The sequence below is a fragment of the Dipodomys spectabilis genome, unplaced genomic scaffold, assembly GCF_019054845.1.
Source record: "Dipodomys spectabilis isolate Male_0828 unplaced genomic scaffold, ASM1905484v1 ptg000045l, whole genome shotgun sequence".
NCBI lineage: Eukaryota > Metazoa > Chordata > Mammalia > Rodentia > Heteromyidae > Dipodomys > Dipodomys spectabilis.
The window spans coordinates 4,000,035-4,016,383 of NW_024870722.1; the positions used below are offsets into that span (position 1 = coordinate 4,000,035).

The window sequence follows — 16,349 nt, forward strand, 5'->3', positions numbered from 1 at the left end:
ATCTTTCTGTAAGCCACCTCTGTGCTAATCCTCCGGAGAATTAAGACAAGCGCTCTGAGTTGTCAGGACTTGACCTGAGCTCTCGCCTCACAGCATGCAGATCCTGGGTTTTGCTGAGCTGACATCCAGCACATGAGATTGATTTTCGTTTAGGAGGGTGGGTTGGCCAGCTGGTTGGCTGAAGGGAGATCCTGCCAAGACCATTTTTTAAAATTTTGTTTTCTCGACTACCAATTAAGTTTTGGCTCCTTGAAAGACACTAAGAAGTGAAGCTTCTTTGTGTTCACTTGGAGGGTCCCAAGTTTTTTCATAGCAGTGGAACTGGCTTGCTTGTCGGTCCTGTTTTACATCGAACCTTTAGGATCCATGCCACAGCTAGGGAGACAGTACGGGTCCTGTGCTAGGACTGTCAGCTGCATCAGGACCTCCGCTGGAGGGCACCAATTGGACTGGCTTGCTGGTGAGGGAGAGGGACTCCGGTCAGTATCTGCTCTGTCTCCACTTCAGCCTCATTGTTCTGGGTTGAGTGAGATATATAGTCTTTCTTTTGTGGACCTTGTGCGTGATATTTTCCCAGATACCTTTTACTGGTACATGAGTGAGAAAGACTTTGAGCAGAGTAACATATTTCTAACAGCGGCAAAATAGAGGCATGCTCTTATGTTTTTAGATCTTGCCAATCTACGTAGACATCACAGCAAAAGTTTCCTTTGCTGGCCAGAAGCTGTGTCCCCCAGAAGTCAAAATGGCTTGGAGCCATGAGCTTTGGCAGCTCTTCTCTGAGGTGGCCTACTTGGGACAGGAGACGGGAGCCTCAGCTTCCTCCTGCTCCTTTGGCCTCCTCCTAGCCTTCCAAATGCTTGTCTTTGTGTTTTGTTTGTTTGTTTATCAGTGGAGCCATTTGCTAGAGAAGAATGTGAGGTCTTAGCTACCTCCTCTCCAACATTATTGGTACATTCCATGGAAGTACTATCTGCTCGGAAATTTTTTTTTTTTTTTTTTGTGTCGCCTCAGTCTTGAGGCTTGAACTCAGGGCGTGGGTGCTGTCCCTGGGCTTTTTTTGCTCCAGGCTTATACTCTAACACTTTACGCCACAGCTCTACTTCCAGTTTCCTGGTAGTTAGTTGGAGTCTCTGGGACCTCACTCTCCAGGCTGGCTGTAATCCTCTGATCTCAGCCTCCTCCGCTAGGATTACAGGCATGACTTGTAAATTCTTTTTTTTTTTTCTTTTTGTTAACAAAGAAGTAACTTTATTGAGAAGGTTCCTACGCTGCACAGGCTCGGGAGCTGATACTGGGATTGTAAATTCATTTTTAAATGCATTTTCATATTGATTTCCTCAGCTCCTATTCCCATTATTCATCCCAGACCCTCTGTATCAGCCCCTTTCTTCATAGTGCAGCTAGTGATTTATGATTAAGGCATGATTTTAATTCATTTCATATCTTTGTTGTTCTTTGCTTTTTTTTTTTTTTTTTTTTTTGGTACTAGTCCTGGGACTTTTGAGGACCAGGGTGCTGTCTCTGAGCTTACTTTACCATGTGACCCACAGCTCCACTTCTGGCTTTTTTAGAGAGAAGAATCTCATGGACTTTCCTGCCCAGGTTGGCTTCAAACCACAGTCCTCAGATCATAGCCTCCTGAGTATCTAGGATTACAGGCATGAATCACCAGCCACCTGGCTCGTTTGTTTAAAAAACAACTTATGATATTTTGTTTAGTGGTTCTCAAAGGATGGTACCAGCAGCTTTAGTATCTTAATGCTGGAAATGCCCCTTCCCAGTCATACTTTTTCAGTGGGTCAGCGGTCCAGTGGGCTGTGTGGACTGCTCTCCTGGGATTCTGAGTGCCTGTGGTTTCGATAACTATGCATTTGATCTTCACCCCTCGAAGCCAGGCCAGTGCTTAGTGCATTGGTGTCTGCATCCTCAATGCCCTCTCAGCCATTCAGTGGCAGTGGAGTTGGAGGAACTGGCTGCTTCGTTGGGCTCTCTCTGCTGTGACTAACTGCCACTGCTTAGCTTTAGGACCAAGAAACACCCTCCATCCAGGCACTTGCTCTTGGCTGTTATTTAGGAAAAGAGAAAGCTATGGTTTCTACCCTATGTGATGTTTCGGTGACCTCTTGTGGAGATGGTGGTAGCTTTTAAGTCCTGCTATACTTGGCTGTGAATTCATGTTGCAGATGAAAAGTGAGGCCCAAGAGCCTATAAATGATTCGCCCCAGTCACTCCATTGTGGTGATAGCATAGTTGTGACATAGAGCCATCTACCCCGAAATCAGTGAGCCTGAGGGCAGGTCCCCCCCATTGTTCTTGTTTAGAGATCAGTGCATGTCCTGCTTATCTGCATCACAAAAGTTTCACTGGCACCCAGCCCGTGATACAGTCCATGCAGAGTAGCTGCCTCTGTTCTACCAAGTTCACATAAGATCACATGTGGGAGTTTGTCAGGGGTGAGGCAATAGGCACCATACATTCAGGAGAAGGCTGGGCCATGATTGGCCTCCCCGGGGAGGCTAGACATCCCTCTCCCTTCCTGCAAGCTCCTTGACTGGGGTGCATCTCAGAGGTGACGACTGAGAACCCTGCTGCTGGCAGTTTCCAGGCAAACCTCTGGGCCTGGCCTGTGTATGTGAGCCAAACCACACGCCGCCATTGCTCTTTCCCTTCTATTGTATGTTTTGTTTTGTTTTCTTTTTTTAGCCACATAGGTTTTCAGAATTCTGTGGGTGTGGCCACACCGTCATGTGGAGCCACAAAAGAATAGCAAACAGAACAAGGGTATGTATTTATGTATTTGAGGCTGTGTAAATATAGCCCACATTTTCTCCCGCTGGCAGGATCTTGCTGTCATAAACGCTTAGCGCCAGGTCATACGATTCTAGGCTTTCCTGGAAGAGCCATTGGGGCAAGTGCTAAAGTGCCAACACCCAAGAAGAGCCATGGCCAGCCCCAGGCCGAGCTGCTCGGTTTGTAAGATGCATTTGCTGTGTGATGCAAAGTTCCCAATGACTTGTGTTTTCTTCTGCCCCAAGTTGCTGGTGTCTCCGTGTCTCAAGCAGGGCTGCGGGCGGCCAAGATGAGTCTGATCACCCGTAGCCCTTGCCATCTGCCGTTCCGTTTGCTGTCTTAGCCAGCCCGGGGACTAATCCTGTCTTCTCTGCCTCTGCTGCCTCTGTAGGTTTCTAAGGTAAACGGAGTCACTCGAATGTCATCTCTGGGTGCAAGTGCAACCAGTGCCAAAAAGATACGCGAAGTGCGACCTTCACCATCCAAAACTGTGAAGTACACTGCCACGGTGACCAGGGGGACTGTCACATACACCAAAGCCAAGAGGGAACTGGCCAAGGAAACCAAACCCAATCACCACAAGCCCAGTTCAGCCGTCAACCACACAATCTCAGGGAAAACCGAAAGTAGCAATGCAAAAACCCGCAAACAGGTGCTATCCCTCGGGGGGCCGTCCAAGTCCACCGGGCCTGCTGTCAACGGCCTGAAGGCCAGCGGCAGGTTGAACCCAAAGTCATGCACTAAGGAGGTGGGGGGGCGGCAGCTGAGGGAGGGGCTGCGGAACTCCAAGCGGAGACTGGAAGAGGCACAGCAGGCGCCCGACAAGCCACAGTCGCCCCCCAAGAAGATGAAGGGCGCGGCCGAAGCCCCTGGCAAAAAGGCGGCGGCAGCGTCTGCCTCGGCAGAGAAGCCTCTGCTGAATGGACACGTGAAGAAGGAAGTGCCCGAGCGCAATCTGGAAAGGAACCGGCCGAAGCGGGCCACGGCCGCCAAGAGCACGCTGGGCAAACAAGCACATGGCAAGACGGACAGCGCCTCCTGTGAAAATCGTTCTACCTCGCAACCCGAGTCCTTGCACAAGCCGCACGACCCGCCTCCGGGCAAGCCGGAGAAGGGGGGCGGCAAGTCCGGGTGGGCGTCGATGGACGAGATCCCCGTCCTCAGGCCCTCCGCCAAGGAGTTCCACGACCCGCTCATCTACATCGAGTCGGTCCGGGCTCAGGTGGAGAAGTACGGGATGTGCCGGGTGATCCCCCCTCCGGACTGGCGGCCCGAGTGCAAGCTCAACGACGAGATGCGGTTTGTCACGCAGATCCAGCACATCCACAAGCTGGGCCGGCGCTGGGGCCCCAACGTGCAGCGACTGGCCTGCATCAAGAAGCACCTCAGATCTCAGGGCATCACCATGGACGAGCTCCCGCTCATAGGTAAGGTCCAGGGAGTAGAACCCGCCTCCTCCCCCCTGCTGGCCCTGGTAAGGGGCCTGGCCGTTTATGGCCAGGGACAGGGTTAGTGTGGCTGGACAGAGATCCTGAGGCTCCCTCTGGGTTCTGGGGAGAGCAGGGTTCAGGGAAAAGGTGAGTCGTTGGCCAGGGCCACCACAGAGTGCCAGGGGCTGTTGGCTTAACACTGGAAATTTTATTTCTGCAGTTTGAATGTTTGAGATTAGGCTGTTGGCAATGTGGATTTCTGCTGAGGCCTCCCCTTGGTACACCTTCGCCTTGAATTCTCACATGGACTTTTTCCTCTTGGGGGGAACCTTTTTGTTTTTTTGGCTAGTCCTGGGGCTTGAACTAGGGCCTAGGCACTGACCCCGAGCTTCTTTGTGCTCAAGGTTGGCACTCTACCCCTGGCTACAGTGCCACTTCCGGGACTTTCCTTCTATAATGAGTTGTAATTGCTTTTTCTGATAAATGAGATTGGATTAAAGTCCATCTTGGTAAACTTCCTACTACTAGCCAGGTATGCTGCATATGTCTATAAGCCCAGCACTTAGGTAGGAGGAACATGAATTAAAAGCTAAATACCATCATGTTCTGAAGTTCTAGGGGCTTGCACTTGAGCATACAAATGGGAGTGGGGTTTACAGTTCAGTCTACTCCACTCTTACAGATTTCTGGCATATTTCACTCTTTTCCCTCCCCCTCATATCTCTCCATTTTTCCCCCGGGCTTTGGTTTCTTTGATGATTATCTGGACCTTTGTATAAGCAGTAGGCAAAAGGTTGTACTGTGTTTCTTCTGAGAGTCGTTGCTGCTCTGGCTGGAGCTAATATGTAGTGTGCCCCAGCAGCTTCTGCACTGAGTGTATGTGCTGGCATATATGAAAGCCAGCCGTGTGGGGACCAGCGCCCGCCCTTGCCGTGGAGCCCTCCGGACACTCTTCCTCCTCCCTCCTGCTTCCCCCTTGCATGAGCTTCCTCAGTCAAGGCTGCATGGCGGGGTGGGGATAGGGACAAATACTTGAAGACTGCCATGCTACATTGCTCTCCTCCCATTAGACTCCAGATCCAGGACAGGAAATAGGTCGAGTCTCCAGATTGCAGATCTGGGAGAGGTTTAGCATTCATTGCAGTGCCCAGAATTGGCAGGTGGGGGTTTCATCTGTCCTCTCTGCAGGTGGCTGTCAAGTGCACACCTGAATGGATTCTTGGTTTGCAGTCTCTTGTTGAGAGGGCATGGGATGGAAGGTCATAGGTGCAGGCCACAGTGACTACAGAAGCACCAGGAGCCAGGTGGGCTCTCCACGCTGAAGAAGACGTGTTGTTCTTTTCACCAGCACTCAGAAGTGTACAGCACTTCCCAGTCTGTCGGCGGCACTAACTTGGCTCGTTACCCAAGGAGGCCTCAGGCGCAGGGCTGTGAGCCTGGCCATGTCACTTCCCAAATCTACCACAGCACCTGTGTAGGTCTTTCCTGTACCTCTCAGCCACTGCCCCCCAGGGGAGCCTTAGTGCTCAGGAGGATTTGGGTGAGCACAGATTTGGGGGGGGGGGGGGTTCTGGTTTCCTGGCAGCGTCATGACCCTGGAGATGAGGGGTTATTGTTGCCATTGATGATTCTGCACTTTACAACTACTGTGTGCCCTTCAGGTGCTATGGGATTTATACTAATCTGTTCATAGTGTCCCCCAGAGGTGATGGTTTTTGCCCCACCTCTATAACACAAGGCAGTGTGTGGCCAGCAGTGGGACAGATTGAATGATTCACATGGAATCTTCTGTTCAAAGCCAGGGACAGTTTCTCCACTTCCTCTTTACCTGCAGCGAAATCAGCACCCCATTATAGTAAATGGGACCCCAGCTTCTGTCTCCCATCTCATCCCATGCTGGGCCAGGCACTTGTTCTCGCACTCTGTGTCCTTGGCCCTTCCTTGGTGGGGCACAGTGCCTGGGCTTGCTCCGGCCTCTGCGGTTGTGCTCTGCTGCAGACAGGCTTCCTTTTCCCTTTATTTTTTTTTTTAAGTTTTTAATTGTTATTATAAAAATTATATACAGAGGAGTTACACAAGTCGGGTAATGAGTATATATCATTTTGGACAGTGACCCACCCCTCATTCCCTCTGTTTTTCCCTTCCCAGCCCTGTTCCTTTTATTTCTTTCTTTTTCTTTCTTTTTTTTGGGGGGTGGGGCCCGGTCGTGGGGCCTAAACTCTGGGCCTGGGCGCTGTCCCTCAGCTCTTCAGCTCAAGGCTAGCGCTCTACCACCTGAGCCACAGCACCGCTTTCGGCTTGTTTTTCCTTTTTGCTTATGTGGTGCTGGGGAATTGAACCCAGGGCCTCATGCATGCAAGGCAAGCGCTCTACCACTGAGCCACCTTCCCAGCCCCTGTTCCTTTTATTTCTGTTGTAATTTTTTACCTTAATCATCCAGCGTCTTTCAGCCATTGACTTTGGAAGATTCCTCACCTTTATATTGGCTCACGGGAGGTTGTTCCACTTCCTGACTAGTTTAGTTCTGTGCTCAGCATTTCAACCTTTTCAACACATTTGTCAGTAGGTTCCGGGGTGTGAGAGTATGCCCGCGCATCTGAAATAAGCAAACCTGTGTCTGGGCAGTCATAGGCCTGTGAGCAGATCTTTTGTCCTTATTCTTGGAAATCTAGTGAGCTTGAACATGAATCTCCTTGTGGCTGAGGGAGTCTGGATGTTTGCAGGGGAATTTGGACTTGGTCACATTTGGGTGTCAGTGATTTCCCGCAGGAAAACGTTCTAGGTAGGGCTGAAACACAGACGCCATCAGCAGCCAGCCCTACGCCTCCTCACCAGGCTCTGCCCCTCCTCATCACTGCCTCCTGGGGTGGCAGTGGGGGCACAGTCTGAGCTATGCATGGTGGACACTGTGACCTCCTCCCTGCCTCCGCATGGCCAGCTCTCTCCTGTGTCAGGCTCTTTACTGACCTCCTCCCTCGCCTCTGCCTAGTTCTAACCAGTCTTGTAGCATCCGTTCTTGGGGACTGGTCATCCTTCCATGGACAGTGAACTGACTGTTCATTGCTCTCACCCCGGAGCCTGGCAGAGCCCTTGGCTTGCAGTCAGCAGTCAGGAAGCGATCAGATGAAAAAGTTGTGTTCATGTCCTTCTCATCAGCCACCCTGTCTTTTCCCTCCCTCCCTCACCGCCCCAGGAGGCTGCGAGCTCGACCTGGCCTGCTTTTTCCGGCTGATTAACGAGATGGGCGGCATGCAGCAAGTGACTGACCTCAAAAAATGGAACAAACTAGCAGACATGCTGCGCATCCCCAAAACTGCCCAGGACCGGCTGGCCAAGCTGCAGGAGGCCTACTGCCAGTACCTGCTCTCCTACGACTCGCTGTCCCCCGAGGAGCACCGGCGGCTGGAGAAGGAGGTGCTCATGGAGAAGGAGATCCTGGAGAAGCGCAAGGGACCGCTGGAGGGCCACACGGAGAACGACCAGCACAAGTTCCATCCTCTGCCCCGCTTCGAGCCCAAGAACGGGCTCATCCATGGCGTGGCTCCCAGGAACGGCTTCCGCAGCAAGCTCAAGGAGGTGAGCCAGGCCCCGCTGAAGACGGGGCGGCGGCGACTGTTCGCTCAGGAAAAGGAAGTAGTCAAGGAGGAGGAGGAGGACAAAGGTGTCCTCAACGACTTCCACAAGTGCATCTATAAGGTAGGGGCCACAGGTTCCCCAGAGCACCAGGCTGGGGAAGGGGGGGGGGCGGGGTCTGTACACTGCCCTGTTGGAACCAAGTGTGTTGCCGCTGTAATAGTACTACAGAGTGGGAAATTCATAGTGGATGGGAGCTCATTGGCTTACAGCTGTGGGGGCCTAGAATGTCTCCATTGAGGTACTGGCATCTGGTAAGGGGCTTCTTCCTCCTTATGCCAGGGGAAGAGGGTAAAGGGAGGGTGTGCTTCAATCCTCGACCCCTCGATAGTCACTATGGCAATTACATTCTATGTCTGAACAGTGTATTTCTACACAGAGGCGTGGTTGGAGAGCAGTGGGGAAGGAAGGATGTAGGTCTCCGGGGTCTGGTGTGCTGTAGGCCGCATTGCCTCTACCCTTCGGCATGGTGGGCACAGTGTTTGCCTCTCTGGGGCCCTCAGGCTTTTCATGAATAGTATATGAGTGTGTGTGCGTCTTGCCAGAGGATGAAATCTGTAGGGTGCATGAGTCAGTTCTCCACCTGTCACTTTGAGCACCTATTTCTCCCGGAGCCGCCTAAGCTAGGACTCTCAGATCGATGGGGCCTCTTCAGCAGTGTATGTTCTAGACACTTCCTTCCCCACCTTATTTCTGCTTCACATGGCCAACTCGCCAGCGCAGCAGTGCCAGGGCTTCGCTGTCAACAACCACCTCCCCCTTGACCTCCGCAGTGGGAGGGGGTGGGACCAGGAGCAGCCAATAGAAGCACACACAGCTTTCCCCAGCCCTGCACCTGCCGCCCCAGAAGTCTGGCTTCGTCTTCTAAGGAGCCAGCTTCAGAAATGAGACACTGTCCATGTTCCTTACTGTTTAGTTAAGAAGGCCAGTGCTGTGAGCATGTGTTGGGTGCAAGGAAGAACTGCTGTTGTAGAAAGCACGTTCTTTCAGAGATAGATTTTTAGGTTCAATTGCAAAAAATCTGATGGAGCTTGGTGGCGGCTCACAGGGCTTCTCTCCATGCTGGGACTGCGACCAGCAGCACTGATGCTCCGGCACCTTTACTGCTGTGCTCTTCTGGGGTTCTCTGCAGTTCCTTGCAGTTCTGTTTTTGTTAACAACAGAAAGGTAAGAAATTGTGGGGACTTGTAGGGAAACAGTTTTTGTCACCATTTTTAGCACCGTGTTTGTTCATTTACACCACAAGACAGTTAAAATCCAGTTCCAGTCTCCGTGCTGAATAATTAGCCGGTGCCTTGGGCAGTCCTGTTCTCTCTGTGGGAACTTTGGGATGCTTCATCAGAGCCCTATTGACAGAAGTTGTGATGTGTGGGCCTCTCCCCACCCCCCCTTCCCGGGAGCATGCAGGAGGCGGCCTCTGCCTCTGTGGCCAGTGATGGGGTTGGAACCTGAGGTCAGGGCTACTCGTCTCCGCTAGATTGAGCCATCTCTCTCATGGGGTCACTGAGGATTTCTGCTGCAAGTGCAAGGTGCTTTTGAATGTATCCCCCGGAGAATCCTTCCGTGTGCAGTAGGCCTCTGTACCAGTGCAGTCCTCTGGACTGGCAGCCTCTGTCTGGCAGGAAATGGATCAGTTTGCTGCTCATGTGGTCAGCAGGTGGGCTGTCCTGCATTCTGGTGCTTTATGTGAAGTCTGATTTTTTCCCCATCTACTTGTTATCAACTTGAGACTCAACATAGCTTGTGGCCTGCAGGAACGCCACAGGGCAGAGACCAGACAGAGGGGTGCCCTGATTTGAGACCCGGGCCCCAGCTTTGTGTCTTAAGCTTTATTTACCCTTCTGTTTTTCTTTTGTTTCAGGGAAGGTCTGTTTCTCTAACGACTTTTTATCGAACAGCGAGAAATATCATGAACATGTGCTTCAGCAAGGAACCTGCGCCAGCTGAGATCGAGGTGAGTGAGGCCGGGGGGTCGCACAGAACTGCAGGCGTCCAGGCTGGCCATCCTCAATTGAGCATGTGCTGCATTGCTGTAAACACATCCAGGACCTGGAAGTGACAGCGATGACCAAGGTTCTCCTGAAGTGAGCCTTGTTGGGAGGTGTGAGTCCCTCCCTGCGCATGCTCAGCTTCTCTTCCATCTTCCATGTATCTTGTGCGGGAGAATTCCTTGAAACCACAGTTTTGGTTTTATTTAACAAGACTGGCAGGTTGCCATTTTTGTGCCCCTGCCAACTCTCTTTTTTTGAGTTAGTGCAAGGCTGGAAAGACAGCGAACACTTCTGTGCCCAGACCAATTAGGGACAGTTGTGTGTGAGGCCCTGCAGGACCACAAGGAATCTGTTTATTTACATCGCTTGGCTCCAGCTCAGCAGAGTCCCTGTGACCCTCCAGCTGCTGGCATTGGGGCCTTGGCAGTGGCAGCAGTTGGTTTGTAAAGGGGAAAGAACCCAACTCCAATTCCTGGTCCACAGCAGCCCGGGCCTCATCTTTGGATGTTAACGGTGTGTCACCTCTCTGACATTTAGCCTTGCATGGGTTTTTCCCTCTAAACATACTGACCAGGTGGAATTTCCTGCTCATATTTGCATGGCTGCACACCCCATATCACCCACAAAGCCCCAGTGCCATTGCCTGCAATTGCATGCGTACTGTTCGTGCCATTGTTATCCCCTTTAGAATTTAGCTCTGCCGGTGGGCGTAGGCTGCCGTGGCGCCTGACATGCTACCTGTGTACCTGACGTGCTACCTGGCCCAGGTCATTACCTGGATACTTGCTGCTTCCCATTCATTCTGTCAACCATGCTGCCATCCGGGTCCTGACTTGGGGACCATGTGGCCATCTCAGCTGCTTCCAGAACCCTCAGTGGCATTTGTAGTAGAGATGTCAATGAGAGGAAGTAACTTGGGGGCTGAGTCTTTGAGCCAAAATGTCTCTTGTCCTGCCTGTGTCCTCCTGGAACTCCCACAGGTTCAGGATGTCATTGCTATAGCATTTAATACATGCCAGCTCATTCTGTGGTTTTCTTTTATTCAGGCATTCCTCAAAGTCTAGGGTTTGCTCTAGAAGTTGTATAAATATTTAAACCCACAACAAAGATTTGCTAAAATTCTAATTTCAGTCTGGCTGGGGCCAGCAGCTGGAGCTGGCTGTGGTGTTTACAGAATGCCCCTTCCTGGCCTCCCACCTCCCTCCAGGCTTCCTACTGTGCATAGTGGAGGCCAGATCAGACCCCATGCGCCCCCTCAGCCGCACGAGGACTTGGTGTCGTTCGTGGAATTCTCCTCCCCTGTGGCCACCCAGCACTCTGGATAAGATCACCAATGTCCTTGTACTACTTAGTGCTGAGTGCTCACTGGGTGAGCTTCCTCACCAACCACGGTCCTGCAGCGTGGGCCTGCTGAGATTAGGGAAGACAGCGGTGAGCTCTGCAGTATGGCAGGACAAAGTGATACCACAGTTCTTCTAGTCAGTACACTCCTGACCCTTCCTTGTCTCTTAGTTTGTGTAGGTAGAACCCATTAAGGTTCCCTGGATAGCTTCTTAAACTGCCGGGGTGAGGGTCCCCCACAGCTGAGCTGGCATCCATCCTCTCCCCCCCCCCCCCAATGTGGAAGGCGTGTGCATGTGCTGTGTGCTAGGCCGCTCTAGGAGCGTAGGAAGTATCTGTCCTTGGAGCCACTGCCTTCTGATTAAAACCCTTTCATAGCAATGAATTCTCTTACTGTGGTAATCTGCACATAACATGGTATTCGCCATCTTGGCCTTTTGCATGTGCACAGCTCTGTGGCAGGAAGTCCTACTCCCTGCAGTGTGCACGCAGCAGACATTGCTGCTGTGCTTGCCCGGCCATGGCCCCCTTTGTCAGAATGTGTGTGCCTTGGGCTGGGAAGGTGGCTCAGTGGTAGAGCGCTTGACTCGCATGCATGAGGCCCTGGGTTCGATTCCTCAGCACTACATAAGCAGAAAAAGCCAGAAGTGGCGCTCAAGTGGTAGAGCGCTGAAGAGCTGAGGGACAGCACCAAGCCTCGAGTTCAAACCCCACAACCGCCGAAAAACAAATAATGTGTGCACCTTGTCACTGCTCCCCCAGAGCATCGCCCTATCCTGAAGCCCCACTTGGAGTTGCTCACATCCGCGCCCCCATGTGGTCCAAGCAAGTCTCCGGGTGGCGCTTGGCCAAGTGTTGTGGTGGACATGTGCGTGGCGCAGTGACTCAGTGTGGTTAGGCGCTCATGACCCTTTCCTCTTCCCTACAGCAAGAGTACTGGAGGCTAGTGGAAGAGAAGGACTGCCACGTGGCAGTCCACTGCGGCAAGGTGGACACGAACACTCACGGCAGTGGGTTCCCGGTGGGCAAATCAGAGCCCTTTTCAAGGTAACGCTGCCACCCCTTAGCCACGTCAGCACTAGAAGGCGTCCTTCCCTGCTGGTGTGTGACACCCCTCATCTCTTCTTCTGCAGGCATGGATGGAACCTCACCGTCCTCCCCAATAACACAGGGTCCATCCTGCGTCACCTCGGTGCTGTGCCTGGTAAGTGCCCGGGCTCTGGGGTCGCTGCCTGGGGTGGGGGTGGGGACTAGGGGTAGCGGGTGTGCATGGAGACTTGCTTTGGCTTTGGGGAACGAGAACAACGCTGGGACTGTAAGGCAGTGAGAACATGCCTTCAGGGCTGGGCAAAGCTGAGTGGCCAGCATTGAGCTTGGAGATCCCTCAAGGCTGAGATCAAAAATGGGCTCAGAAGTGACGGGGTGCCTGGCCCATTTTTAGGCAAAGCCAAGTGTCCTAGAGAGGGTAGTCAGTGTAAAGTGGTAGGTACCTGAAGAAGGAAACCTAGACCCTATGCCGGAGGCTCAGCACCTCCCGCCGTCCTCAGCTCCTAGCCCGATGGCTCCATTGACAGTGACCAGTGCAGTCAGATCTTGCTAACTAAAGATACATACAAGACTACCGTTTTGCCAGTGTTTTCATTCTTGGATTCATTTCTGTAGAACAAGTAGGGAAGATCAAGTGCCTTCTTTTTATGTGAATTCTGTCTGGGTTTTGAACTGCATTCTTTTTTTAGGGAAGATAGTTAATGTATTTTTTTTTTTTTTTTTAAGTGTTAGGTGGTACTGGGTTGTACCCAAGGTCGCACAGGTTAGGGCAGGCATTTAACTACTTGAGATAAACCCCTGAGACCTGTGTTGTTATTTTTGGTTTTGAAGACAGTTCTCTAACTTGTAGTCTTCCCTTCCTCTGCCTGTATCTGAAATGACAGGTATGTGTCGCCATGCTTAGCAAGAAAGTTGTGCTCCATGGCTGCTTTCCTGAGACATTGTTGGCTATACCTTAGAGTAAAAATTTCCCCCTTTATGTTTTAGGAGTGACTATTCCCTGGCTAAATATTGGCATGGTCTTTTCTACCTCATGCTGGTCTCGAGACCAAAATCACCTTCCATATATTGACTACTTACACACTGGTGCTGACTGCATTTGGTGAGTACTAGCCCTCTCTTGGTGGGTAGAGATGGCCCCTGGCATGCTGGGAGGTTGGGCACTGTGAATGGGGAATGCAGAAACCAGTCTCCCGGCCTGCTGTGCTCCTTCCCGCCAAGGCTCAAGGTGTCAGCGGATGTTTTCATTTCCCTGGTGAAGGTTTCTGATTGTCCCTGGTCATTGCTGTCTTGGTGAACTCTGCTTGTGTCTGACTCCTTCTGGGTTTTATATTGTTTTCATGCTGTGATAAGGAGCAGCAACAGAAGTGCCATAGGCAGGAGACTGGTAGCAGTGGCCACGCATGCCATCCTTCTCTTAGTGGCCTGATTTGTCAGGTCTGGGTGGCCACTTGCATGGACTTCATGCACCATCTCTCTAGAGCCAGGGTCTCCTGCTCAGCGGGATCCCGTGGGCAACATTGTGGTCCCAGGAAGCAGCTCCTGCTAGTGGAGGTGTCATGTGGCGTGGCCCTGCTCAGGGCTGGGTCTTCTGGTATTTTGTTGAGGACAATAGATGGGAAATTACTGACTGTAGTCCGACATCTTGGCTCACAGACTGCCAGCATCACATTCATCCTGCACTGTGTTTATTGTCCTAATGGGGTGATGAAGCATCCTTTTTATTAAATAAACTAAGTCTCAGCATTGACAGTTCCCCTCCCACGTGCCAGTGGGCAGCGGCATGTGGGCGTCCGTGTGGGTGGTCTGGGACAGGAGTGAGGAGGAGGGGACTTGGTGCGGAGGGGGTACCCAGCACCACTGTCCAGCACCCCGTGGGTGATGGTGCAGAGCTGGATGGGTGGTGGTCTTAGGCCGAAGGCAGGCAGACAGCTGTGGCCTGCGCTGTCTGGGCTGTACCTGCGCAGGGCAGGGCTCGTGGTCAGTGCCTCGGGAGCCTGTCTGGAGCCGCAGCTTCCTGACCCCGCAGGCTCTTGGGCCCTCCTTGGCTTTCATCTGCGACGTAGGCAAGGCGCCGCCGTCGCAGGGTGTTTTCGTAGCTTCAGTGCTGAGTTAGAAGCGGTGAAACACAAGATGCTGTGGGCTCTTTGAAGTCCCATCCCTGGACCCTAGTTGACAGGGCAGAAAGACAAGCCAGGGACGTGATCAGAGCACTCGATGGTGTGTGGTTTTTCTTACAACATGTGATTTATGTTACTAATCCTGTATTTAAATCACAAATCAGTAACAGAATCTGTTGGCTTTGAAATAATGTAAACATGTTTTAAAAGGCCCGTAAATGAGGCTGGTGCCTTCCCTCAGCGACTAACCCCAGGTTTCGGCCTCCAGGGAAACGATTTCATCCTAGACAGCCCGTGCGGCAGAGGTGCGGCTGCCCACTTGGCCAGGGTGGGAAAGGCGCGGGGGAGAGGAGCGGTTGGGATCCGTTTCCAGCTGTGGTTGATGGCTGCGTTTGCTGGCTTTGGGAGCCTGATGTCCAGCACTCAGTCCCCCTTTCTGTCTCTTCTCAAGTCTACTCAAGTATCCTGGGACCCACTGCAGTCCCCAGATCTGTCTTTTAGCCATTGTTCTCACGGCTGTGGATCGTGATGGGCATGTTGGACATAGAGGGTACGGGGTACCTTGCACTCCCCTTGCTAAGAGGCTATTCCAGATCGTTCTGTAGATGTCTCCCCTGGAGGGGGGCCCTGCCCCCACTGCATGCCAGACCCTCGTGTACCTGGCACAGGTCCTGTGTGTTGTCCCTGTATCTTGCTGCCTACAGTCAGTGCAGGCAGGCACACACAGACACCTAGGTCCCTGCGTATTGCGCCTCTCCTCCGCTAACCAGCAGCTATGGCCTCGGCTGCACAGGCTGCCTGAAGGAGGTGGCCTTGCTCCTTCCTAGCTGTATGTGGAGAGGGCAGGGGTGGAGGTTGGGGGGGGGGGGGTCTTTTACCTTTCCTGGCTGCCGCCCCAGGTTGTCCTGGCTGCTGTGGTAAGGCTGAGCTCGTAGGAATTCCTCCCTCCAGAGTGCGCCAGATGCTGCGCTGCTCCTGCACGCTCCCAAGAGGCTGCTGGAGTCGGCACTTGTATCTGGTTCTGATTTGTGTGGGTTTTGGACATCTGTTTTTGGTTTGAAGGGTTTTTGGCTCACCATGTGGGTCAGATCTGCATAAAAGATGAGCCGTGTGCATGGCGGCCGCGGCTGTGGTTTGGCTGCGTGCTGGGCGGCAGAGGCCGGCGGTGACAGCGCCTGGTGCGCTGCCAGTGCTCCGGGCCTGCGCCTGCGCGTGGCAGAAAGCAGCAGCGCGCGCACGGGGGCCTCACCAAACCGTGTGTGCGGGCGCTGTCTCATGACCCAGGTATTGCATTCCTGCTGAGGAGGAGAACAAGCTGGAGGACGTGGTCCACACCCTGCTGCAGGCCAACGGTACCCCAGGGCTGCAGATGCTGGAAAGCAATGTCATGGTACGTCACCTGCCCGCCTCCCCGAGAGGCTGGGGAGAAACTGGGGGGCAAGCGGGAAGACAGTTAATTTGATGCAGTCACCAACCTGCCTGGCAAAGAGGACAAAGCAAAGCAATTCTGATTCTGGGATGCGGCTGGCCTCTGCAGAGGGTCTGGCTCATTGGCTTTTGCACGTAGGTGTAGGGGTGTGGGTGTATATGTAGGTGTTTGTGTGTACGGGGGTGCTTTGGGGCAGCACTAATACTCTAGCTCTTTTGTTCCCACTACTCTACACTTGCAAAGTCCCAGGCTGCCGAGCATCCAGGAGTTATGAGAAGCCGTGCCCAGGGCTACTCTCGCTCTGTAGCACGTCTCACTTTCCCGACTGTGCTCATCTTTTCTCTGGTCCAGCTCAGAGACTGCAGCCTCCTGGGCATTTAAAATTGTCCTCTTAATGGTCCCTGTGTGCCCAGTGAGGTAGGACAGGCTATGTGTAAGCTGTAGGCTCACGGTGACCTTTGCCACACGGGAAGCTGCAGTCAGTGTTTAGGCCCGCATCGCTTTACTATTACTTGGCTGTTTGAGGAATTAGCCTTTTACTTTCTAAAGGAGAAACAGAAACTGG

General features: G+C 52.6%; 1 protein-coding gene across 3 annotated transcripts in view; it reads left to right on the forward strand.

The window, feature by feature from the left end:
- Window positions 1-16,349, forward strand: part of Jarid2 (jumonji and AT-rich interaction domain containing 2) — a 239,718-nt gene that overhangs the window by 216,945 nt on the left and 6,424 nt on the right. For all 3 annotated transcript variants that reach the window (XM_042678520.1, XM_042678522.1, XM_042678521.1), the window contains 7 exons: window positions 3,185-4,220; window positions 7,417-7,919; window positions 9,718-9,810; window positions 12,117-12,235; window positions 12,322-12,392; window positions 13,223-13,337; window positions 15,640-15,745. In XM_042678520.1, the coding sequence (XP_042534454.1) occupies window positions 3,185-4,220; window positions 7,417-7,919; window positions 9,718-9,810; window positions 12,117-12,235; window positions 12,322-12,392; window positions 13,223-13,337; window positions 15,640-15,745 (2,043 nt within the window). The remainder of the gene's footprint in view (window positions 1-3,184; window positions 4,221-7,416; window positions 7,920-9,717; window positions 9,811-12,116; window positions 12,236-12,321; window positions 12,393-13,222; window positions 13,338-15,639; window positions 15,746-16,349) is intronic.